The 23543-nt window shown below is 49.6% G+C and overlaps 1 protein-coding gene across 1 annotated transcript in view; it reads left to right on the top strand.

Moving 5' to 3' along the window:
- HABP2 (hyaluronan binding protein 2) overlaps window positions 1-23543 on the top strand; it is a 32783-nt gene that overhangs the window by 8812 nt on the left and 428 nt on the right. Inside the window, exons 2-12 of the mRNA XM_042908933.1 lie at window positions 3599-3635; window positions 10801-10911; window positions 12340-12447; window positions 13883-13999; window positions 15213-15332; window positions 15810-15981; window positions 17160-17257; window positions 18371-18620; window positions 19645-19787; window positions 20546-20680; window positions 22047-22192. Of these exons, the coding sequence (XP_042764867.1) occupies window positions 3599-3635; window positions 10801-10911; window positions 12340-12447; window positions 13883-13999; window positions 15213-15332; window positions 15810-15981; window positions 17160-17257; window positions 18371-18620; window positions 19645-19787; window positions 20546-20680; window positions 22047-22192 (1437 nt within the window). The remainder of the gene's footprint in view (window positions 1-3598; window positions 3636-10800; window positions 10912-12339; window positions 12448-13882; window positions 14000-15212; window positions 15333-15809; window positions 15982-17159; window positions 17258-18370; window positions 18621-19644; window positions 19788-20545; window positions 20681-22046; window positions 22193-23543) is intronic.

A 23543-nucleotide genomic window follows, 5' to 3' on the forward strand; every position in this document is an offset into this window, starting at 1 on the left:
TATCGAGCACAGTCCTTGGCGCACTGTCAGCTCTTGATGTATGCCGACTGAGATCACGGTTGTCTCCTCCTCCCCCCCCCCCGCCCCCTTCTTATTCTTTTGCTTTCGTGGTCTTCCTCCTTGCGTTTGCAAGTCCCAGGAGTAGGATTGGATCATTTTAAGTGTCACCGTGGAAAGACTGGACGCCAGAATGGGATGAAACATTGTGCCTCCGCATTCCCCCACCCCCATCACTCAGGTTAGTTTCAGGATCCAGACCTATGGCATAAATAACTGGCTACTGGCCTGGCCTCTCCCATATGGTCCCCCAGCTACCCAGCCTGTGTTTGGGCTGCGGGTCTCCACATTTCGCTGCAGCCTATCTCTGCAGGCGGACCCAGTGGCTCACAAAATGAGTGGGCCTGCTCTGGATCCCTGACTCGCAGCCCAGGCTGCATCGCTGGGCGGCAGCTGCTTCAGATTCGCCGAGAGCCAGCGGGATCTGCAGGGCCCCCAGGCCCCAGAAAGGTCCAGCGTTGTTTTTGTTTGGTTTCTCCCGAGAGCGAGGGCTCAGCTCCTGGGAAGGGCACGTCTGCCACCTGCTGGCTGTGGGCAGCGCAGCACTTGGCTGGCCCTCCCGCTCCGGCTCAGAGCTCAGATTCGGGGTTCTGGCCCAGGTCCAGGCGTCAGAGGGCCTTGGCCACGCTGGGCCCTGAGGAACCATGTTCCTTGAAGTCCTCTCTCCTGTCCTGCCCACTTCTCGAAGGCTGAGCGTGGCCAGGCACGGTCCACACTGTTCAGTGCAAATGGGAGAATTCAGGGGCTACCTCCTCTGGGCTGGGGGAGCATGGGGAGAGGGGCAGGCCCTGCCCTCCGGACGAGCTCCGTGGAGGGAAGGTGATGCAGGGCGAAGGACCGGATCGACGCAGAGTTGCCAGGAGGGGTCACATTTGCACTCGGGGCCGTCTCACGGCCCTCCCTTGGTTACCGCCCTGGTGCTCAAGCCTGGAGGAGTCACCTTCGGATTCTACCCCGTTCAAGTCCCGAGGCCCAGGAACACCCTTAAGACCTGAACCCGCCCTTTCTCCGTCAGGCTCCCCACTATCAACCCCCTTCCCAAACAAGATACCCCGCCCCCGCCCCATGTCATTCTTTGCAGAAACCAGGCCGGATGACCCTGAGGCAATTAAGCAGGCGTGGGCCCCGTCCAGACAGCAAATGGCCACTCTTCCTCTCTGCATGCCTTCCCCTCCCCAGCGGTGTATGTCACAATTTGCCAAACCTACAGAAGAGTGGGAAGAATAAGGCGCACAATAAGATTCTCTAACATCAGTCTACACTCCAGTTTCCCGATTGCCCCAACAATGTCCTTTACGGCTTCTTTTTTCTTTTTTTAAATCCAGGACCTCTCATGGCCTTGGGTTGTCACGTCTCTTTACTCTCACTTAGTAAAGAACAGCCTTCCCACCTTCTTTGTCTTTCACGGCACTGCCATTTTTGCAGGGCCTCGGCTAGTTGTTCTGTTGAACGGCCACAACCTGCGCCTGTCGTGCTTCTCGTGAGTAGACTCGGGAGAAGCATTTTTGTCAAGAATTCCACTGTGGATACTGCGCCCTCAGTACCTCAAGTCAGGATGCATTCTTTTTTTTTAACCTGCCTCTTTTTTTTTTAAGTTTATTTATTTTGAGAGCGCACGCGCACACATGCGTGAGTCGGGGAGGGGCAGAGAGAGAGAGAGAGAGAGAGAGAATCTTCATCAGGCTCCACGCTCAGCGCAAAGCCCGATGTGGGGCTCTATCTCACAAACCATGAGACCGTGATCTCAGCCAAAATCAAGAGTCGGACGCTTCGCCGGCTGAGCCACCCAGGTGCGCCTTACCTGTCCTTTCCGATGTATCATCTGCCTAGTTCCCAAAACGGTTAAGGAGGCCTACAGTCAAACAGAAAATTAAAACCTCTGCTGAGGGGAGAGGAGGAAAATATACCACACTCCCCAGGTTGATGCGAGTGCCGGGAAAATGATCACGTTGACCAGTGCCTTCTGGTGGCCAAGACCCAAAGGGGAGAACTGTGCGGGTGACAGAGCCCTCCTTTTCTAAATCCGAGGTCGGCAAGCTTCGCCTGGAAAGGGCCAGATAGGAAATATCTGGAGCTGTATGGTCTCTATCACGACGACTTTGCGGTTGTGGCACAAAAGCAGTCGAAGACAACACTTAAAAACAGGCATGGCTGTGTTCCAACGAGACTCTCTATTTGCCGTTGAGCGTCCCACTCTTGGTTTCGGCTCAGGTCATTACCTCTCGGTTTCATGAGACCGAGCCCCGTGCCCGGAGCTTGCTTGGGATCCTCTCTCTCTCTCCCTCTCTCTCTGCCCCTCCCCCACTCACACTGTCTCCATCTCTCTCAAACAAATAAACTTAAAAAAAATTGTATTTATAAAACGACACTTCTGGGTTTGGCCCCAAGGGCCTTAGTTTGCTTACCCTCGACTTAAATAAAAGAATATATTTCCAGCTCTTAAATGAATAAAACTTTCTTTTTCCGACAAGTACTGTGCTCTAAAAGGAATTGTTCATAAGACTGTTTATTTATTCAACAAAACCTTTTTCGGGACTGTCATGTGCCTACTCTCAGTATGGGGTAATACATCAGTGATGAAACAGACGAGATCTTTGCCTTTCTGGAGGGCAGAGTCAATGTAAGAAATAGATAACATGCAAATAGACAAGAGCGACATGGCACAACAGGAACTATGGAGGAAATGAATGGATATAATGACAAAACAGTGTGTGGGGGGCGTGTCACACCCACGGCGAGCTGGGGAAGGCCTCCTGGAGAAAATGACATTTAAGCTAAGACCTAGCAATGGTCACGGGAGAGAGCCTTCCACATAGAAGTAAGAGCAGGTGCAAAGGCCCTGAGGTGGGAGGACCTTGGCCGGTGCCAGTTTGAACCCGGGTGTGGCTGGGGATTAGTACTGGGCGGTGGAAGGGAAGGGTATGGCCGGAGGATTATAGGTTGTGGCAGGTGCTTGTGTTTTCTTCCAAGAACTATGGGAAGGCACTGGAGAGTTTTAAGCATCTGTCCATCCCCCGCCCAAGGAGCTGTCACCCAAGGCTCCCCCAGACTGGAGTGTGAATCCGAATCGGATCACGGCTGTGTGACCTGTAAGCCTCAATATTCTCATCTGTACATGGGCTAATAGAAGCCTCCTCGTAGGGCCGTTATAGGAATGAAATGCAGCAACGCACAATCAGGCGGAGAGGAGAGGCTCCGTACGTGTTCATCACGGTCAGGGACATGGTTGTCAATACCTGGGCAGCCAGGCCACAGCCCGAGACCGGGTAGGCACAAGCACCGAGTCCCTACCAAGGAGAATCCTCAACGGGCACGGGAAGAAGGGGAGGAGGGGGCGTCTTCAAAGAGGTCCCGCCCCCTCCCTCTAACCCGTCCCAGCTACAGCCATCCGAAGGCACCCAGGACTCCTGATCCTGACATATGACCCTGGGAGAAGCTCCTCTCAGCTGGCAGGAGCTCGGGGAGGCACCCAGCCAGCCAGCAGACTCAACCTTGCTCAGCCCTGTGTTGGTTTTCTGTTTTCGTTTTTGCTTTTTTGCAGTTCTCCTTGATGTCTTTACTCGTAGACCCGGACCCAGGTGAGTGTGTGGATCGTCCAGGGGCTCCCCACAAGCTACAGGCTGCTCTGGGATGGAGGAGAGGGGACCCACGCGTGTAAGTGTTGGCACAACCTCGGCGTTCAAAGGGTTCCGAAGCGCCACGGACCCCTTCAAGAATCTTCCCAGAAAGATGCTCTCTTGGGTGTTTGTCCCTCCGCGCACATGCACACGCACACGCACAATGCTTTGCTAAATTTCGAGCTGCCCACGGATGCCCCCGATGCCCTGTCTCAGGCCCCCAAGGGAAAAACTGCTGATACAGTTAAGTCCCTTCATTTTACAGAAGAGGAAACTGAGGCGCAGGGAGGGATGCCAGAGGTTACACAGCCCATTAGTGGCTGAGATGAGATGAAAAGGCCAACGCAAAGTGAGGGTGGCATGGGGCAATTATTGGCTCCAGGCAGGCCAACCTGGACTCACTCACTTCACCCCGTGGGTGGGGAGCCAGGCCCCGTGTGCTGGGCCACGCAGGCAGCCCTCAGGTTGAGCCCCCCCTGTGGCGGCCTCCCACAAGCACCCCCCCCCCCCCATTGCCCCTCTGCCTGGTTTGTTTCCCCAGACCCTTTCACGACGGCTCTCTCACAGACTCTCTCTGTCACCTTGTCTCTGTCCTGTCCCCTCTGCCTGGTACCCTCAGCTGTGCCCCAGCTGAGCAGAGCTGTTCTTTCCTGCCATCATCCAACCTCGGTCTCTTGACTCTGGGCCCAAGTCTCCCTTCCAGGAACCAAGGCACAACTCCAGCAGGGCAGAGGCCTGCACTGGCAGTGGCTTGTGTTGGTCACCCACAGGGGAACGAGAGCCAGGCAGACAGCACATGGAGATGGCAAAGTTTAGTCACATCTAAACTTTGGGCCAGGGGCATATTTGGAGGCAAGTTGGAGACAACTGGGGCAAATTCCGCATTATGGTCAATACTCTCCAGCGGCAAAGCACTGGGTGGGCAGACAGACTTGTGCTGGCTCAGGGCAAGGGATGTCTGACCTTTGTCTACCCCACATGCTCACGGAAGGTTTGTGAAATTGAACACGGTGTGTGGGTTTTGAGAGGGTCCGTGCCTTTCCTCAAAGCAAAGGAGAGTGTTCTATTCAACAGGGTAGAATTCCGTTCCTTGGAGGAATCATGCGTCAGAGGGCTCCCCCAGCTGGCCACACCAGTATCTTCATGTGGAGTTCAACGGGGGGGTCCAAAGCTAAGAGGTGGGAAGAGCTGTCCCCTCCCCTGGCCTTCAGCACACAACTCTCAGGCCCCATTGGAGGGGCCATCTAGACATTTGGTCTAGATGTTGGAGCTCCAGAACGGTGGGGTCACGCAGTGGACGAACAGCTTGGAAAACTCAAGAGACCTCGCTCTCTTCAAGTAAATGAAAAGCAGACCCCCCGCTAGTCCGTGAGGTCAACTTTCTGAGAATTAAGAGACGTGTTTACCTCAAGACGCTGGGCTGCCATCTTCCAGAAAACTGCAAAAAGACACCTACAATCACCATGAGTTTGTGGCACCTTGCTACTGTGCCATGAACAACCTGAACAGCTGTAGCCAGTGGCCCCGCTAAACACAGACGCCCGAAAAGGGAAGAGGTCCGTGCTCTGTGTTCTTAAGGCTTCCAGCTTTCAGGAGATAGATCAGAAGCTGGAGGATCAGATTTGGTCTGCAAACAGGAAGAACTTCCTGTCCATCCGAGTTGTCCAAAAACATGCATGTGCTGTTGGGCTCTTGGGAGGTGGCCAGTTCTCCATCACTGGTGGCATTTCAACACGAGCTGAAAAGCCACTTTAGTAGCGAGTGGAGAGTGTTGGATTTAACCTTCTGAAATTCCTGGCCCTATAAGAACTGTGCCAGTAGCTTCTGCCAGTCTGGTGAGCCGATGACAGGACCCCGGAGCCTGCCATCCCTGGGCTCCTAAGTCCGTCTCGAGGTGTCGGGTCAACCTCTGGCCGTGCATCTGGGTGAGACGCGGTAGCTGGGCCTTTCTGCAAAGAGCAGGTTAGGTTTTAATCAAGCCCCTGTTAGTATCTGATTTAATTTCACATGGGGGTTGTGCTTTGATGGAACTTGTCAGCTCCCAGCTGGCTTTGGAAAGCAGCGTGGCCAAGGAAACACCACGCGCACGTCCACGGGCAAGCCGCTTCTGTAGTTGGTTTTGCTGGAGACGGTGCGCGGTGAGGGTTTTGCTGGAGCAGAAGGTGCCCAGGCCACAGTCCCCAATGGGTGGCCGAGGAGGTGGTCATCAAACAGCACAGACTCCGCTCATCTCCCCAAAGCAGGTGCCGTGACAGCCAGCGGGCCTGCGGAAATGCCTCTTCAAAGCTGGCTTGTTTCTGCCCAGCAACACGAGCTGAGCCCATCCATCAGCTGTCCTGCCGCCTGCCAGGGAGGGTCTCTGCTGGGCTTGCCCTGTCAGCTGGATTGGAAGCGTCGAATGCAGGCCAACAGGGCTGGGGTTTGGGGGAGGCCCTCAGAGGAGCTGTCTGTGCCACAGTGATGGATGACGCCAACAGGGACGGCATTCCAGAGATTTTTATTCCGTTCCGCACATCTGGCAAGCTCCTTAACTAGAGCAGCTGCAGAGCCCATCTCACAAACTCGGAGCTCTTTCCGAGAGACCCCGGCTACAGAGAACAGTAATCCCGGACCGGGGACTTGGAACATGGGCTAAAAGAGATTTCTCAATGTGTGTTGCTTCCTGGAAGCGAAAACCCGTGGAGTTTCATGAAACACAAACCCACAAGGGGCTCCTGGGCAGGTGGAAAAACAAACCAGACTTGGACTTGGGTTGACCTGGGCCCTGATAACACCACTTCCTTTTTTTTTTCCCCTCTTCTGTGTAATAGGAATAGTAATAACTATGCCATGGGGTTTCTCTCGGTTTAAATAAGATTATGTGCAACCACACTTATTTAGTAGAGTGTCCAGAACATAGAAAATAGGCAGTAACCAATCACTGGGATGATTTGAGTTAGCTCAGGATACTTTCATCATCCTTCCTGATAAATTCTAGAAGCAGACTCCGATAAATAGAGAAATGCACGAGGATTTCTTTTTACACCTAATACAAAATGCTTCTCACAGCTGCTCCCACCTTCGCCCAAAGCCTTCTCCTTTTCTACAGCCTAGAGAAAGCCTCCAATAATCTGTATCTGAACCTGGAGTGTTTTCCAATAATCCAGCAATGGAACCCAATTTCATGTCAGGCTGTAATCCCTCTGTATGCAGGAAAGCACTTGGACAAGTTTCTAGACTCCTACGGAGCTCATCAGGCATTTTCTTCACCAAATACGTCGGACCCAAATCTCACGTAGTTTCTCTCCCACACTTCCCGTTTACTCGGTTCCAAACAGATACCAACTTTGCTAGCCGAGCTGTGTGCCTGCCGTGTGCAGGCCAGTCAGAATGAAGGGAGGCCCAAACACAGAGGGAAGAACTCACTTGTCACATACATACATTAACTGCATAGAGGGCTCTGTGCTGGGCACTGAGGGGTAGAAAGAGGAACAGACACGGTCGTTGCTTTTAAGACACCAACACTCTAGTTAGGGGACACAATCAGATAGACAAAGTTAAATAAGGACCATAAGAGAGAGGTGCCATCTGAGATGCAGCCCGGAAACCTAAGACTCTACAGCCTTCTAGGCCACTGAGGAATGCTGTAGTACCTAAAGTTCTTATCCCACTAGCAACCCAGTTATCAATCAAGGCCCATGTGTTTATTTGTTATTACTGCATACTATGCTACCCTAAACTGAGTGGCTTCAACCGTTAATCACGTATTAATTCTTATTCTTAATAGAATAATGTCTTAATTCTTTGGGTTGGCAATTTAGACTGGGTTCAGCTGGACCGTTCTTCCGGTCTGGACCAGGCTCAGCTGATGTTGGCTGGGCCTCCTTACCTGTCTGCAGTCGGCTGGTAGATTGGCTGGGCTCTCATATGTCTGAGGCCTTTGAGGCCTTGACGGGAACTGCTGGGCCTCCTGTTGCCCCACAGGTTCTCTTATCCTCCATAGAATAGGCCCGACCCGTTCACATGGCAGTCACAAGGGTGTGAGAGACAGGCAGAGAGAGAGAGAGAGAGAGAGAGAGAGAGAGAGAGAGGGAGAGGAAGTGCAGAAGACTTCTTGAGACCCAGCTTGGAGCTAGCACGCTGTCCTTCTACCACATGCTATTGGTCAAAGCAAGTCCCAAGGCCTGTCCAGACCCAAGGGGCAGGGAAATCAAGTCCATCTTTTGGTAGGAGGAGCTGTAAAGTCACACTGCAAAAGATGTGGCTACCGGCAAGGGTGGAGACTTGGGGCCATTTTTCCCCATCCAATTGGCTCATACAATGCTAAAATGTCAATGTGGACCTTGAAGACTTGACCTAGGCCTGGCCACATCCAGCTCCCCTGACTTTCCACTACCCTTTCATTTCCTTTCTTGGCTGGATTTCTTCCCCCACCCACCCTATTCTGGAAGTTCCTGTGAGTGGAGGCCACTCTTCATTATTCCCAAAGCCTCCTCGAACCCGGCATAATAGTAGGCCCATCGTAGGGGCACAACACACTTTTCTTTAACGTTTTTTTTGGTTTTGTTTTTGTTTTTTCTGAGAGACAGAGACAGAGCGCTAGTTGGGGAGGGGCAGAGAGAGAGGGATACACAGAATCGGAAGCAAGTTCCAGACTCTGAGCTGTCAGCACAGAGCCCGACGCGGGGCTCGCACCCACGAACTGTGAGATCGTGACCTGAGCCGAAGTCAGACGCCCAACTGACTGAGCCACCCAGGCGCCCCAACACACTTTTCTTATGTAGACAGTGGGATTAAGTGCCAACAGAATAGAAAAGACAACATCAACTTTAGGTTTGGAGGTGGAGAAACCCTGCCGGGTGATGCTTCTATAAAGCATTCTGAAAGCGTGTTGCAGCCGCCCCAAATGTAAAGGATCTCGGTGCCTTTCCTTGCACAGTACTTCTATTGGATGGCTTCTGGTGACCTGGGGCCACTGGACCTCTACTGCTTCTATCCACCTCAACCAAGGGCCCCAGGCCCTGGGGAGTAGCAGGGACTTTTTGCCTCGTTTAGCAGAAGTATGACTCCAAGCCTACGTGTTTTATCCCCTCTTTAACTTCACCGAGGGATGAGCACAGCTTGTTAATAAGGCCAGATTCCAGTAAAAATTCTCAAGCAGACATTACAGCCATCCCCCACCACCTAGAAAAGTCACACGGTTCCATTTACGTAAAAAGCTTCCCCGTTTCCAAATATCTGCAAAGGGAATGAGTCTTAATGGCGTAGCTGAGATTAGCCCGTCCGACCTTCAACCTGTCGGAGGGCTGGGAGAAATCACAGGAGCGCTCTGAAGGCACTTATCTATAAACGCCTGTTTGGAAAAACAAAAACAAATTCTCTAAGGAAAAAAGAAATAAATAAATGATGTAATCATCTCATTACCCACCCATTGTCTCTCCCAAATGTCAGTTTGAAATCTTTCATGTCAAACTCAGAAAAACGGTTTTCTCCCCCTCACTTTCTCACTCTCATTCTCTGCTTTATCATGCTAGATGGAAAGAAACTTTATTTGCTCTGGGAAGACAATGGCCTTATCTTCAACCTAGATCCTCATCCCTGGAAAGGTGGCCTCCTCTGGGAGCATTTCCAGAGCGGGGAAAAGCAGCTCGGGAGAAATAATGAGCAAGCAAGGGGAGGCTTGACTTGACACTGTGATAAATGAGGTGAAACTTTGGCAAGGAACCAGAGTTGGCGTATTCAAAAAGGAAATAAAAAGATAGTTCCATTTTAATGGGAAATATAAAACAGCCATTGTGCGAAAGTCGATTTTTCAAAAGCCAAAGAGATAAAGACTATAAGGGAACGACGGAGAGAGACTGAGATAATGTGGTTGATAATCAGCCTTAGGTAAAGTGCCATGCTCCAGCCATCAGCTGGCTCTGCGGGAGTGCCTTTTCAAGTCGCCCATCTGCATTTGCTTCCGCCTCATTATCATATGCATCTCTGGGCAGCTTCCTTAGAGCTTCAACCTGCCGCCTTGCCATATTCCTGCCAGCTGGAGAGAGCAGAGTCAACCCAACTTTCTTCAAATCCCAAGCTTCTCTCCACGAGCCACAGGAGCTACCAGCATCTTCCAAGGCCCCAGACAGCAAGGAGCCTGAGTCCAGCCTTACACACGCTTGCTCTTCCCAACGGACTGGCCCGGTGTGAGGTTTACACCTGTGGACAATGTCATATACAACCCTGCCTTTCACTGGGCAAAACCCATGAATCTTCTCAAGGTTGTCCTTGGGCGAATCCTAATTAGCAGGCTGGGTATGCAATGGGGATGGTTGGATCCCTTTCCCAAGGGGAAGGGGGAATTAGCTGAGGCCGTGTAAGAGGTCAATTGAAGCAGCTAAGCCAGTGCAGTTTAGAGGTTCTATGGGGATAAACCGCCTTGGTTCACATCCTGCCATTTATCTAACTATGCGACTCGGGGCCAGTAACCACCTCTTCCAGCCTCAGGTTTCTCAACTGAAAGTAGAGATAGTAATATGCCTCCCAGGTTATTATGAGGATGAAGTGAAATGGTTCACATAAAATGCTTATTACAGGGCCTAATCCTAGTAGAGGCTCAACAAATACTAGCTGTTAGGATGATTCTATAGGTACAAGTTGGGAGTAGTTTGATGCCGTGACCGAGAGCAAAGTGACGAGTTTCTTTGACTTCATAGGCGAAGGTGACCGACTAACAAAGGCCCAGGAAGAAAGCTTATTCACAGAAGTGCACAGCAAGGCACTCAGGTGCCACTGGCTCTGACCCTGGGCACGTCTTTTACAGGACCTTGGAGACCTTCAAGATCCTAACCATCTTCCTGCTGTTTACAGATAAGCAAACGGAGGCACCAAGAATATAAGTAGCTTGTCCCAGGTCACAGTGAAAAGCAAGAACTTGACTTCTCCCCATTTCCAGTCAGGGCCTCTGGACCCTGCCAGATGCCAACACTGCCTTGCGGGGTCCTAACACACCCCAGATGAAAACTCACAATGCCTAAGCCCTCTGTCCGCCCCATCAGTAGAGGAGCCGGAAAGGCCCATGAGTCCTCCTTCAGGACTTAGAAATCTGTAGGTCTAATGATTAGGGTTTTTGGTTTTTTCTTCTGTCCTCTTCCCACTTCTGTAGACTGGACCCCTGACTACTATGAGAGTAGCTACGAGTATTACAACCATGAAGAGAACAGCAGTGATACTCTTGCCTACCAGGAGAATCCCGACTGGTACTACACAGAGGACGGTAGGTGCCAAAGCTGTTCGGGGGACCCTCCTGGGAGAAGGGCAGCGCACTTAAATTAGGGTCTGTGTGTGACTGTATATGCAAGCATCTCTCTCCTCCTCTCCGACCGGCATCATAAAATGGGTACCAGATAAATGACTCAGGCTGGCGTTTTTTTCCAGCTAGAGTCATGCACTAGGAGGACTGGGGAGGTTCCTAGAGACTATCTGTCCCACTCTCAAATGACAGATGAAGCAAGTGAAGCCAGGAGTGGAGTAACCTTAGCCAAGGTCATACAGCGAGTTAGCTCATCTTCACCAGGTCTCCCAAGACTGTGAGTCAAAGTCATGCTCAAAATCACTTCCCGGCTTTGATTACAGGTAGGTCCTAATTATGCCGAAGAGGCTGGCATCAGCATTAGGCACCAGATTGCAGCATTCACAGATTTAAGGTTGAGATTTCTGTTCCACTTGTGCCGTGTTTTTCTCTCTCTTTATACTCTTCAGAAGCTTTGTATGGTTGTTGGTGTGTGCGTGCCTGTGTGTGTGTGGACTCACACACGTGCCTCTACGTTTGTTTTTGTGTTTATGGCTTCTTAACCCAAGCAATGGGACAGAAGGGAAAACGAGAAGCTGGGCCCAAGAAAAAACCATGTGACTAAGCCAGGAGAAGAAATGGAAAGCACTCAGCAGCTGGAATAAAAACTGTGTAACTGTGCGAAGTGGCCTGGAAGGCAGGGCCAAGATACAGGGCATCAGGGGAACATCAGAAGGGACCATCAAAACAAGAGCTGGGCCCAGGGATCCTAGTTCCTGAACCAAAGAACAATGTGTGTGAACAGAAGGATAAAGAATTCCCCAAGGGAAGATCCATTCAGACAACCATGAAAAGCCAAAGGCACAGATGAAATATGACAAAATCTAACTGAACAAGTAGTTGAAGAAAGATGAAGGCCACTGGGTCATTTCCTCCTCGCCGCCAATTCTTCTGTCACCCTCTTGCCTTTGGTCTTCTTTCCTGATGTTCAGAAAGCTTGTGTTTCATTAGGGGTGGGTTTTCTTTCCCCACTCCTGACCTCCACCCCTGGGCACTGGGAGTAGGGGAGGTCTTCAGGCTTGTGAAATGCCTTCAGCATCAGAGGCAGACCCCGTGGCACTCCCAGCGAGACTGGGAGGAGAAAAACACTGATGGTGGAAAAGGGGAGTTTCTCAATGAGAAACTCAATGAGATTCCTTCTCGCCGGTCCTCTTACTAACCCGAATCCCTCTCTCTGGTCGTGTGACTGCAGTCTTCCTTGCTCTTTAAGGGCAGCCCATGTTTCCCCCTGTCCCCGGTCCCTGGCTGTGAATGTGCTCTCTCAGGCGGGGCAGGAGGCTGCAATCTGATGAGAAAGTCGGGGGCTTCTCACCTGCCGTTCGCTGCACGTTGACTTCTGCTCACGTATCCTAGATCCGTGCCTGGACAACCCCTGCAAACACAATGGGGAGTGCCTTGTCAGTGGGGACAACTTCACGTGCAGCTGTCCAGCCCCTTTCTCTGGACACAGGTGTCAGAATGGTAAGTGCAGTTTTACTGGATTCACTCTTCCTTCTGAGTTGAACAAGAGGCTGCTCCTCCTCCACGTCTAGGGGGTAGAGAAGGGCTGAATGATTTCATGGAAAGGATCATAGCTGTACATATCGGATCATCCGTAATGGACTCCTCAGCATGGTAATAAGCAGCATCGCACTGAATCCTCACCCATGCATATTGGCTAGGACTAGGATAACCACCGTACAGATGGGAACACTGAGGCTAAGAGGAGATAAGAGCTGGACCCTGACTGAGATGTATTCTAAACTCAGGACTTGTTGTTGCTTAGACTGTTCATATTAACTACAACAGAGCAATTCTGCTCTCAAATGAGACAGCAGGAAGAATCTGAAGGCATGGAAGGCTCAACCCATCTAGAGGAAGGGAGCCCAGAGATACAAGGGATTTGCTCATGGTCACACAGCTAGTTAGGAGAAAAGAAGAAATCGGAGCCCTGGTGCCTGGCTCCCATCCCCATGTTCTTTCTTCCTACCATCCTCACTTACGGAGACTCTGGTAAAAACTCTTTCTGCCTTTAGTGACCTCTTATGGGCATAACCTGAAGCTCTGTGGTAAGATATTGAGAATAGAACTCTTACGGGCTAACTGCACCCCTAGAGAGAACCTGAATTCTGTTCCATCTGGCAACCATCTAACTGGGGTGAGGGGAGCCATGAGGATCTTTTAAATTTTTTTTTTTCAACATTTTTTATTTATTTTTGGGACAGAGAGAGACAGAGCATGAACGGGGGAGGGGCAGAGAGAGAGGGAGACACAGAATCGGAAACAGGCTCCAGGCTCCGAGCCATCAGCCCAGAGCCTGACGCGGGGCTCGAACTCACGGACCGCGAGATCGTGACCTGGCTGAAGTCGGACGCTTAACCGACTGCGCCACCCAGGCGCCCCCATGAGGATCTTTATCTAGAGACATGGTTGTCCTCTTTCCTCTGTGCCCTCTTCATTCCTTCCTTCCATTTTCAATACTACAGGTTTTTTGATCAATGTTTCAGGATGGTTGGGGTATCAGGCATAAACATGGTATCTGGCTTCGTCCCTCAACTGCCCAAAAGAATGACAAAATTGTAAATGGAACACAAAATCAACTCGAAAGTGGAGAAATTAAAATTGCAGCTCTATTTGTTTGTTGAAGGTGTAAAAATTATCAACGTGTTTTTTTTTTTTTAATAAAGATAGAATAATAAAGAACATGAGCCTTGGAAGGAACTGGGGTGCAATCATCCATGATCTAAGGATTTATTTAAAAACAAACATTTTGTCCAGGATGTTTCAGGACCACAGACAAGGGCATGCTATCAGTCACCCCTCACCAGCACCCCCAAATGTTGTACTGTACAGGTACTCCAGTAAGTAAGATGTGCCCCCAAATCATGTCCCCTGCTTCTCTATGGATCTCCTACAGTGCAAAACACGTGCAAAAACAAACCGTGTGGCCGGGGCGAATGTCTCATTACCCAGAGTCCTCCCTACTACCGCTGCGCCTGCAAACACCCTTACAATGGCTCAGACTGCTCCACAGGTAAGTGCTGGAGGCCCCCTTCTAGGCGAGGTTTTCTCTATCTGGCTTGTGCCTGCGATGTCTGCAACTCATTGCATGGAAGTCCCAATACCTCTGATGTTTCAGTAGCATCCAAGATGATGCTTTTAACTAGGACATTTTTTAAAATGCACCACCCCGGACACCTGGGTGGCTCAGTCAGTTAAGCACCTGACTCTGGATTTTGGCTCAGATCATGATCTCACGGTTCGGTTCATGAGATCAAGCCCAGCATCGGGCTCCTGTGCTGACAGTGCAGAGCCTGCTTGGGATTCTCTCTCTCCCTCTCCCTCTGCCCCTCCCCTGCGCTGCCCTTCTAAACAAACAAACAAACAAACAAACTTTAAAATGCACCATCCCTGGACCACTTGCATGGCTCAGTGGGTTAAGCATCCAACTTTGACTCAGGTCATGATCTCATGGGCTGTGAGTTTGAGCCCTGAGTTGGGCTCTGTGCTGACAGCTCAGAGCCTGGAATGGAGCCTGCCTGGGATTCTCTCTCTTCCTCTCTCTCGGCCCCTGCCACGCTCGTGCTCTGTCTCTCTCTCTCTCTCTCTCTTAAAATAAATAAGCATTGAAAAATGAAATTTAAAATGCACCCTCCCTAAAGAGTCTGGTGGGAATTAACTAACCCATCCAAAAAGAATCATTTTGAAACTCACTTCCTCCAGGAAGGTGGTCTATTCCTGGAATGGGCCACATAGGGATTAAATCTGTATTTAGTCACTGCTATGAGTCAGGCATTGTCCCAAGAGATTTACATTTTTTCTTAGATTCTTCCCAAAATACCACAAGTCAGAGCTTCATAGATGAAGGGGCTGAAGTTCAGAGAAGTTAACTAACTCGCTCATAGTCACACAGCTATTAAGGGCAGAGCGAAGTTTCAACCTAGCTCAGACGGGCCCCAGATTCCCGCTCAGTCCATGCCTCCTATTCCTAACTGAGTGACCCGTCTACTTACATACTCTTTTTGGCATGGCCTCCATCGTATTGCCTCATCCATGTTTGTTTTATGTCCTTAAGGTTCGTGTCTGCCTTTACTAGAGTGTCAGTGGGTCTGTCTTTCTCCTTTGGTAACCCATATTTTGTGAAAGGATGGGCACCAGAAGAGTGCCACCGGTATCTCCTCGTCATCTCAGATGTAGCTGCAACTCCTTCTGAAGAGCCTTCCTGGCCCCACTTCCTGTATTCACAGCGGTTCCTGCGTGCCGGCCGAATCCCTGCCAAAATGGTGGCATCTGCTCCCGGCATAAGCGGAGAACCAAGTTCGTCTGTACCTGCCCCGAACAGTTCAAGGGGAAATTCTGTGAAATAGGTATGGGTCTCTACCACCACTTCGTCAGAAACTCAGGGCCACAGTGAGGGCCCTGGAATTCTCTTCCGTTTGGGTTTTGTTCCAGAATGGGAGTCATGTCAAGATGTCCAAACTCTACTACTGCCCCAGCCTTCCAACCTCAGGGCATAGAGTGTGCCTGGCTTTTAAACAAAGTCATAAACGGGGATAGAGTGCGGGTGAATTAAGCGCACCTGGGCATCCTTGAGCCTCAACCTACAGGTTGCCACCAGTACTTGTGTGAGAACTACGTTCCAACTCCCCACAACCACTATATTTCATGTTTTAAGCTGGGCTGAATGTGGAATATGCAAGCCACTTTCTTTCTGGAATTCATGGTGGACTCTCAAGGTGATCAGTATTCGGGTCCAATCCTTTCCCCACTTGATACACCTGCCAAGTCCTGGAGCACCATGTCTGTTGCTGTCCGTTCTCACGCCCCTGCCTGCTCTCTCCAAGGTCCTGACGACTGCTATGTTGGTGACGGCTACTCTTACCGAGGGAAAGTGAGTAAGACAGTCAACCAGCACTCCTGCCTTTACTGGAACTCCCACCTCCTCTTGCACGAGAATTACAACATGTTTATGGAAGATGCTGATACCCATGGGATCGGGGAGCACAACTTCTGCAGGTAAAATTCACCTTCTTCCCCATGATCGGTCTTGGGCGCTTATCAGGATAATGGTTTGTCCCTTTCCCCTGCTCTTAGTGTTCCTGGGCCAGCTTAGAAATTTGGGGATGGAACACTGAAACTCATCAGGTTTCCTTCTAGGAAGATTTCCTACTCAGGATAGGCGAGGTTGTGCTGTCGTAACAAACACCTCCCAAATCCCAGTGGCTTGAATACCTCAGAGTTTATTCTTCACTGCTGCTGCCTTTGTCATGTGGGCTGGGGAATAAGGGTGAGATTATTAGCTCCACAAAGTTACTCAGATGTCTAGGAAAGGCAAGGAGAGGCTCAAAAATGGAGCATGAGGTTTTTACTACTTCAACCTAGAAGTGACACATCATCTCCGCGACACTTAATTCGTTGGCCAGAAATAGTCACGTAATCCTACATAACTTCATGGGGGAAATGTAGAGAATAAAAGGGAATGTCCAATGGGCATTACAGTCTCTGCCACAAGGATATTCAGGTTTTTCCAAGTAAGGATAATGCCATTTCTATCCCTGGTGATGATTGGTTACCTTCTTCCCTTTCTGCTGCCCCCAGACTGCTCTGTTGGCTTCCTCCACTGCTCTAACCAAGGCCAAGGACACACATAATCTGTGTATAAGGAGCAGGAATTTTTTTTGTATGACTTTAAATTGGTTCTATTAAGCCAGAGGATTTCCCTTGTACAAAACACAAGTTACCTCCCACCACCACTCACTTTGAGCTGTTCCCCTCGTGGAGGCGTCTTCAGACAGATGTCCATGGCAGCCTTCAGACAATTCCCACATATGCAATTTGGAGGTTTGGGCAGTGGAGCCCTACACTCACCATGTTTCTGTGGCTCTCACTTTCCTGACAAAGGGCAATCTTCAACAGGGATCTCATTTCTTTTCGTACAAACAATTTGATATGTCCCATGGATCTGGCACAGGGCTTATTAACTATTTCTTGGTCATTGGGATTTTCCTCTGGAAGTTAAGGTTTTGCCCCAAAACACTTATATGCCAGCATCTGTTAACCTGTTGGAGGAATGGAATGAAATGTGGTCCCAGAGGGAGCAAGGAACCTGGTACTCGCTTACCCAAAGGACTTTTAATGAGGGTCAGTGGGTTTGCCAAGCCTTGACGGTGGGCTACTTTCTGTTCTCATTTTAGAAACCCAGATGGAGATGAAAAGCCCTGGTGTTTCATTAAAATAAACAATGCAAAGGTGAAATGGGAGTACTGTGACATCCCAGCTTGCTCAACCCTAGGTAAGACCGTGGCTGTCCAGAAGCCCCAGTCATGGTGAGATTGCCGATCCCTAGATGGATTTTCCTGGCACCCCATCTCTTCCATCCCCATCCTTCCACCACACCTGCTTTTCCCATTGCCATCCCAGTGGAAACCCAGATGCCCAATCCTTTGCTCCCCTTCCAGGATGCCTAGCAAGCCCAGATACCTCTGTAAACTGAGACCAGTGATCCAACCATAAACTCCTGTCCTAACTCCCAGTCAGTGCACTCAGCAAGTTTGTGGATCACTTGCTATGTGTCAGGCACTATGTCAGGCCTTCAGTTTACAGTGGTGAGCAAACATTGGCTGAGACTCCATAAATAACCATTCAGGACGCAACATGGACAGAGTTCCAGCCTCACAATCCTCCTGCCAGGCTTCTCTGGACTACCGCTCTACACACGTCTGGAATGTTTCACTCTCCCACCCTGATCAATGGGATTACCTCTCTGGATAGTTTCAATTCTGTGCCTTTTCTCTCATGGTCAGCTCTGTCTAGAATACCCCATCCTCCCTCTGATCTTGTCCATATCCAACATTCTTTAGAAATCAACTCAACTAACCCTGCCTCTGGGAAATCCTCCATGACCCTACCAAGTGAAGTGTTATCTCTGCCTCCTCTCAAACCCCATGGAATGGAAAGGGCACCACCCACACAACACTTACTGCTCTCTCCTTTGTATGACAGTTATTTGTGCAATTGTCTTATGTCCCTCACTCTATTTCATCTGGATATCTCCCCTTACACATCAAGAAAGCCCCCAAAATACATGCGTACATTATGAATAGCTAAGTACATACCCAGTGATGGATTTATATATTTACACACACGTTTTTGTCTCCATATCAAAATAAGAAGCAACATCTTCATTGTTAATTCTATCGACTTGCTTTATATCCATCAATGTATTCAACACATATTAATTGCGCACCTACTGTGTGCCCACTTTGTATGCGTCAGTATAGTCTTTTAGCTCTGGAACTTGCTAAGCTGCTGGACTTGGAGTCATACCTCTGACAAGTTCCTTCTGAGGCCTTGGAGAGAAAGGGAGTAGCGTGATTTGTCTTTCTTGCATTGCATTGTCTTTCAGACATTGCTGACCCAGAGGGAAGCCCCACAGAGCCTCTGACCAAGCTTCCAGGGTTTGACTCATGTGGGAAGACTGAGATGGGGAAGGTCAAGAGGATCTACGGAGGATTCAAGAGCACGGCGGGCAAGCACCCATGGCAGGCATCCCTGCAGACCTCATTGCCATTGACTGTCTCCATGCCCCAGGGCCACTTCTGTGGGGGCTCACTGATCCACCCCTGCTGGGTGCTTACTGCTGCCCACTGCACTGAGTAGGTGCCTGCTGAAAGCAGAGGCCAGGGTGACTCGAATCTCTGGGGGTGTTCTCTCCTTCCCATCTGAGCAGCATCTTGGTGATTCTGGCAGGGTCAGAGAGTCAAATCTAGCTCTAAGGGCAAAAGAGTGGCTCCGTAAAACCGGATGGAAAAGAACTACCACAGGCATTGCACGTGTTATGACAGTTAATCCTCAAAACTATCTACTGAGGGAAGATAGGGGTTTTTACTCTGATTAATTGTGGTATACCCAATGCCGAGTACAGGGCTTCATACAGAGCAAATGCTTAGTAAATATCTGTGCAGTGAAAAAGTTGATTACTATTCCCATTTCATAAACAAAACCCTGGGTCTTGGAAAAGTTTGGCTCCTTGCCGGAAGTCATGTGGGAAGTGAATAGGTAAGTGGGATATGAACCCGGATTTACCCGTTTCCTTAACCTTTCCAGCCTGGCCTTGAATAGAAAAATGCCATCTGATGCCATTCCCATGAACCTCCTGGTGTCTTCAGCCACGACTCCTGTGTGGCTTAGAGAAACCGGTACCTACTGAGGAGCCTGAATTATCACCGCTTCCCCTGAGTTCCCCAAGTTCATGGTCAGGCCTGGTCCCACATAGCCCAGGTTTTGGTGGTGACCTTGAAGGTCTTCCAATCCACCCTGGCATTAAACAGTTTCTTCTGGGATTCCAGGAGATGTTCCTCAAACATGCAAACATTAGCCTGTACAAGGAATAGTTGTTCAAGAAGTCAATTGGCTGCTCTTTAGCAACTCCTAGGGGCAATGGAAGGTCTCCCAGGAAATATGAGATATATGTTTCCGCTTACATTTGTAGACCGGTCCATTAATAAAGCAGCTTCCTCACATTTTCTTATTTGGGCCCACAGCAGAGTTCCGTGAGCAAGATGACAGTCACAGATGATGCCAAGGCTGCAGAAGGTCGGGCCATCCGTCCAGGGTCACACAGCTCACTAGGAGCAGAGTCTTGGCTTCAGTCTCTTACCATCTCACCTTCCTTTGCAGCATAAAAACCAAACATCTGAAAGTGGTGTTAGGGGACCAGGACCTGAAGAAGACAGAATTCCATGAGCAGAGATTCGGGGTGGAGAAGATTTTCAAGTACAGCCACTATAATGAAAGAGACGAGATTCCCCACAATGATATTGGCAAGTGTCTTCTATGGTGGATCTCCCATGGGTCTTGTCCTGGGCGGATTTCACTACTGATGGAAAGCTGAGGTTTGGTTCTAGAAGATGTTCTTATCTTTTTGGTCCCTCACAGACTCCATAAGGAAGAGAATTTATTCCAGAGCCTTTTAGTCCTAAAGGTCTGTGTTAGTGTTATGATAAATGAGGGGAAGAGAAACTAGCAACACTGTGTTGTGGAAAGAGCTCAGCCTTGAATCCCAACTCTCTCATTTACTAGCTGACTTCACCTCCCCAAGCCTCAGCTCTCCTTCTGTAAAATGGGTACACTTGTATACAACGCTCAGCTTCCTATGTGTTAAATGACAAGACGTGCATGTGTCCCCGTGTACATCAGGCACCTGGGAGGTACTCAGGTGTGGAGGCGATAATGTTAAGCTACTGGCTGTTCAGTGGGTACGTTCTCCATTCCTGGGACCTGTCACTCTCTCTCCTTCCTCACTATCTTTTTCTTTCCCCCTCTTGAAGCCCATTCTTTTAAAAAATGGATGAGAAATGATTTCAAACTCAACTGTTATTTTTTGATATTACTCTCATCCCAAAGTGCTACTCCTCCCCTGGTGGAAGTTAAAAGAACTCAATGACTGAGGAGGAAGTCATTAGTTTCTCGGGCATTGGGAGTGGGGCTTTGCCACGCCTCCCTTCCGATTGAGTTGAAGCTAGTGCTCCTTTGGCAGAGAGGACCCCATCGTTCATTTCCTCTTTTTCTCCTTACCTAGCTTTGCTCAAGCTAAAGCCGGTGGATGGTCACTGTGCTCTGGAATCCAAATATGTGAAGACTGTATGTTTGCCCGATGGTGCCTTCCCCTCTGGGACTGAGTGCCACATCTCTGGCTGGGGTGTGACAGAAACAGGTGAGTCTGGCCACGCATTCTCCTGAGACTCAGGTAAGTTGCATCAACCAGAGAAGCAAGGGTCAAACTCAACTGCCCTCCTGAACTTGACATCATGTTCCATTGAAAATGTATTACCAAAAAAAAAAAAGCATTACCAAAAATAAGACATTGCCTCATCACTAAAGCTTTAGTTAAATCTCATCAGTCTTTTTATCAATGCTAGCTTCTGATGGGATCCTTGATGTCCATCAAGCATTGATACTGTATCCATGGAGATCTTTCTCCTTCCTTCCCTAGGCAGATTGGAAAGAGGATAGATCGTAAAGAAGATGGGTTTGGCATCAGACAGACCTGTGTTGGGTTCTTGGCTTTGTCACTTGGACAGCTGGGTTTTAGTTTCTCCATAACCACGCTCACCTCCTAGGTTTGGAATCATGATAATAGGAGCTGATAGAATTCTATGGAGATATTCACTAAGTCAGGCCCTGGAGGGCAGGGTCCACTCTTGTTCATCGGTCTCTCCCATAGTGCCTTGCTCAGGGCTCACCACATCGTAGGCGTTCTATAAATGTTTTTAACTCAAGCTATTGATTGGCTTCTAGGATGTGGTCTTTTTTAAAAAAGTAACCACAGGATTAATTTCCTCATGTACCGACAAGATTATATTCTCTAACATATGAAATTCCGAAGTGTATTTCAAGTCTTTCTCAAATACTCAAAATAGATTTCTCTTCCCTCCAAATCTTGTCCTTAATGATGGAAAGCAAGAAACACTTTAAATAGACCTGTATTCGTGAAGAAAAGGTAGTGTAATACACAAATTTGTCAGAAGGCTTTTGGGAATGAAGGCTTCTGGTTAATCAGATCTGGGGGTAGCCAGAGACTGATCTTTGTAGGGATCTTCATTGTCCTGCACCTAAACCTTTCGATATCACTGTGATGACCAGAGAAGACCGAGCAGAACAGAGGATCCTCGGAAAAGAAATGTCTACTCTGGGAAGTGGGTCATCTAGAGGAGCAACCGGGCACTTGGTCCATCATTACGAATCTACTGTGTACCAGCCCTCTGCTAGGAAGTTTTAAAAAATGGCTTAAGCCACTATCCCTGCCCTTCTGATCTGATGGTCTAGCTGGGCAGACAGAAGAGGGAATAAATGATTCTGCTGCATTGCGATAAGCAAAGCAATGAGGGTCTATAAAACCACAGTGAAGGCTGGAGGCAAAGGTCCCCATCCTTAAAACATGAAGCTCTTCTGCCCATCTCCCGGAAAAACCTTCCTTTCTGAGTTCAGAGCTGTGGCCCTCTTTTTATCAGTGCTAGCTTCTGGTGGGGCAGGTGTCACCCGGGTCCCCACAGTGGCAATCTCTTTTCTCTGTCCCACAGGGGAAGGGTCCCGCCAGCTCCTGGATGCCAAGGTCAAGCTGATTGCCAGTACTTTGTGCAACTCCCACCGACTCTATGACCACATGATCGACAACAGCATGATTTGTGCAGGAAACCTTCAGAAGCCTGGAAAAGACTCCTGCCAGGTCAGAGACTCCAAATGGCACTTGGGGAGGGACACGTGGGCCGGGAACATACACCGGGCACAGAGGCCAGACCAAGAGCCCAGGGCTGGGAGGCAGTTTCAGAGGTCCACCCGCCATAAAGCTAAGGCACAGGCAGGCACACCTGTCCTCTGGCAAGTCGGAATCCACATCCATCCAGGATGATTGAGCATAGTAACCGGCAGGCGTGACACTGGTGAAGGAGATGTCATCGTCTTCATTTTACAGATGCGTAGAGAAACGGTCTGGGCCTACAGCACCTGGGTGGTGAGCGGGCAGAGCAGGAATTTGCTTTGCTGTGTTTAAATGTGAAAATGGTGCTTCTGGCCTCAGAACGGGGCAGCATGTCTGAAAATCCCAATACAGAACTATCCAAAAGACCAGTGGCTAGAAGGAGAAAGATGACAGGCCCAGAGAACTCATGATAATATTAACTAATTATTAGGCTTTGTGTGTGTGAGAGAGAGAGAGAGAGAAAAAGAGAGAGAGAGAGAGAGAGAGACATAGAGAAGGGGAGGGGGATTTAGGCCTAGCAAACTAAGTGGCTGAGTGGCTTCTCTGTAGCAACAGCCAACCTAGGGCCTGCCCGACACTCCCCAGGGGTCACATCTCACAGGAGACGTCCTTCCTAGACTCCGAGGCACAGCCAAATTTAGAATTTTCTGCCTTTCTCCTCCCAAAGGCCCCGCCCCCTAAGACCATCACATTGGGGAATTAGGCTTCAACATATGAATTTGGGCAGGGGCGGGGGGGACACAAACATTCAGTTCATTACACCGAAATAATTCCCCGGTCTCGGGTGCCTAGTCTATAATATGGAAATCACATCTACATAAAATCCGAAGATGTGGCTAAGATCCGAAGAGCTTTAGCCACTGAAGATCCTATCGGTTGCCGTGTGTTAAGTGGAGACATGCGTTGAGAGCTATGTTTTCTCTCCATGCTCCTCCTGCTAATTTAATTGGGGGCTCAGTATGAGCCAGGCACCGTTCCAGGTGCTTTACAAACATTTATCCGTTCAAGAGCCAGGGCAGGTGGGGGATGGTCGGTTGCTCTCCCCAAGTTTGCAATGTGAGAAACTGAGGCCCAGTTGGCTGTCCAAAGCCTGGTCTGGAACCCAGAAGATCTAACCCCGCAGACCATGTCGAACATGTGGGCCATGCTATTTCTAAGCCCTGTCCTCCCCACCCTGTGCGTGGCCCCTTCGGGTCCCTTCAAGGGCTCTGGCTAAACAGGGCACTGCTCCCTACCGAGGCCCCTGCAGGAATGAGAAGTTGAGGGCCCCTGAGAATTCACTGTGTGACTATGGGTCATGAGTAAGAGCATGGACATG

The sequence above is a fragment of the Panthera leo genome, chromosome D2 (assembly GCF_018350215.1).
Source record: "Panthera leo isolate Ple1 chromosome D2, P.leo_Ple1_pat1.1, whole genome shotgun sequence".
NCBI classification, from domain to species: domain Eukaryota; kingdom Metazoa; phylum Chordata; class Mammalia; order Carnivora; family Felidae; genus Panthera; species Panthera leo.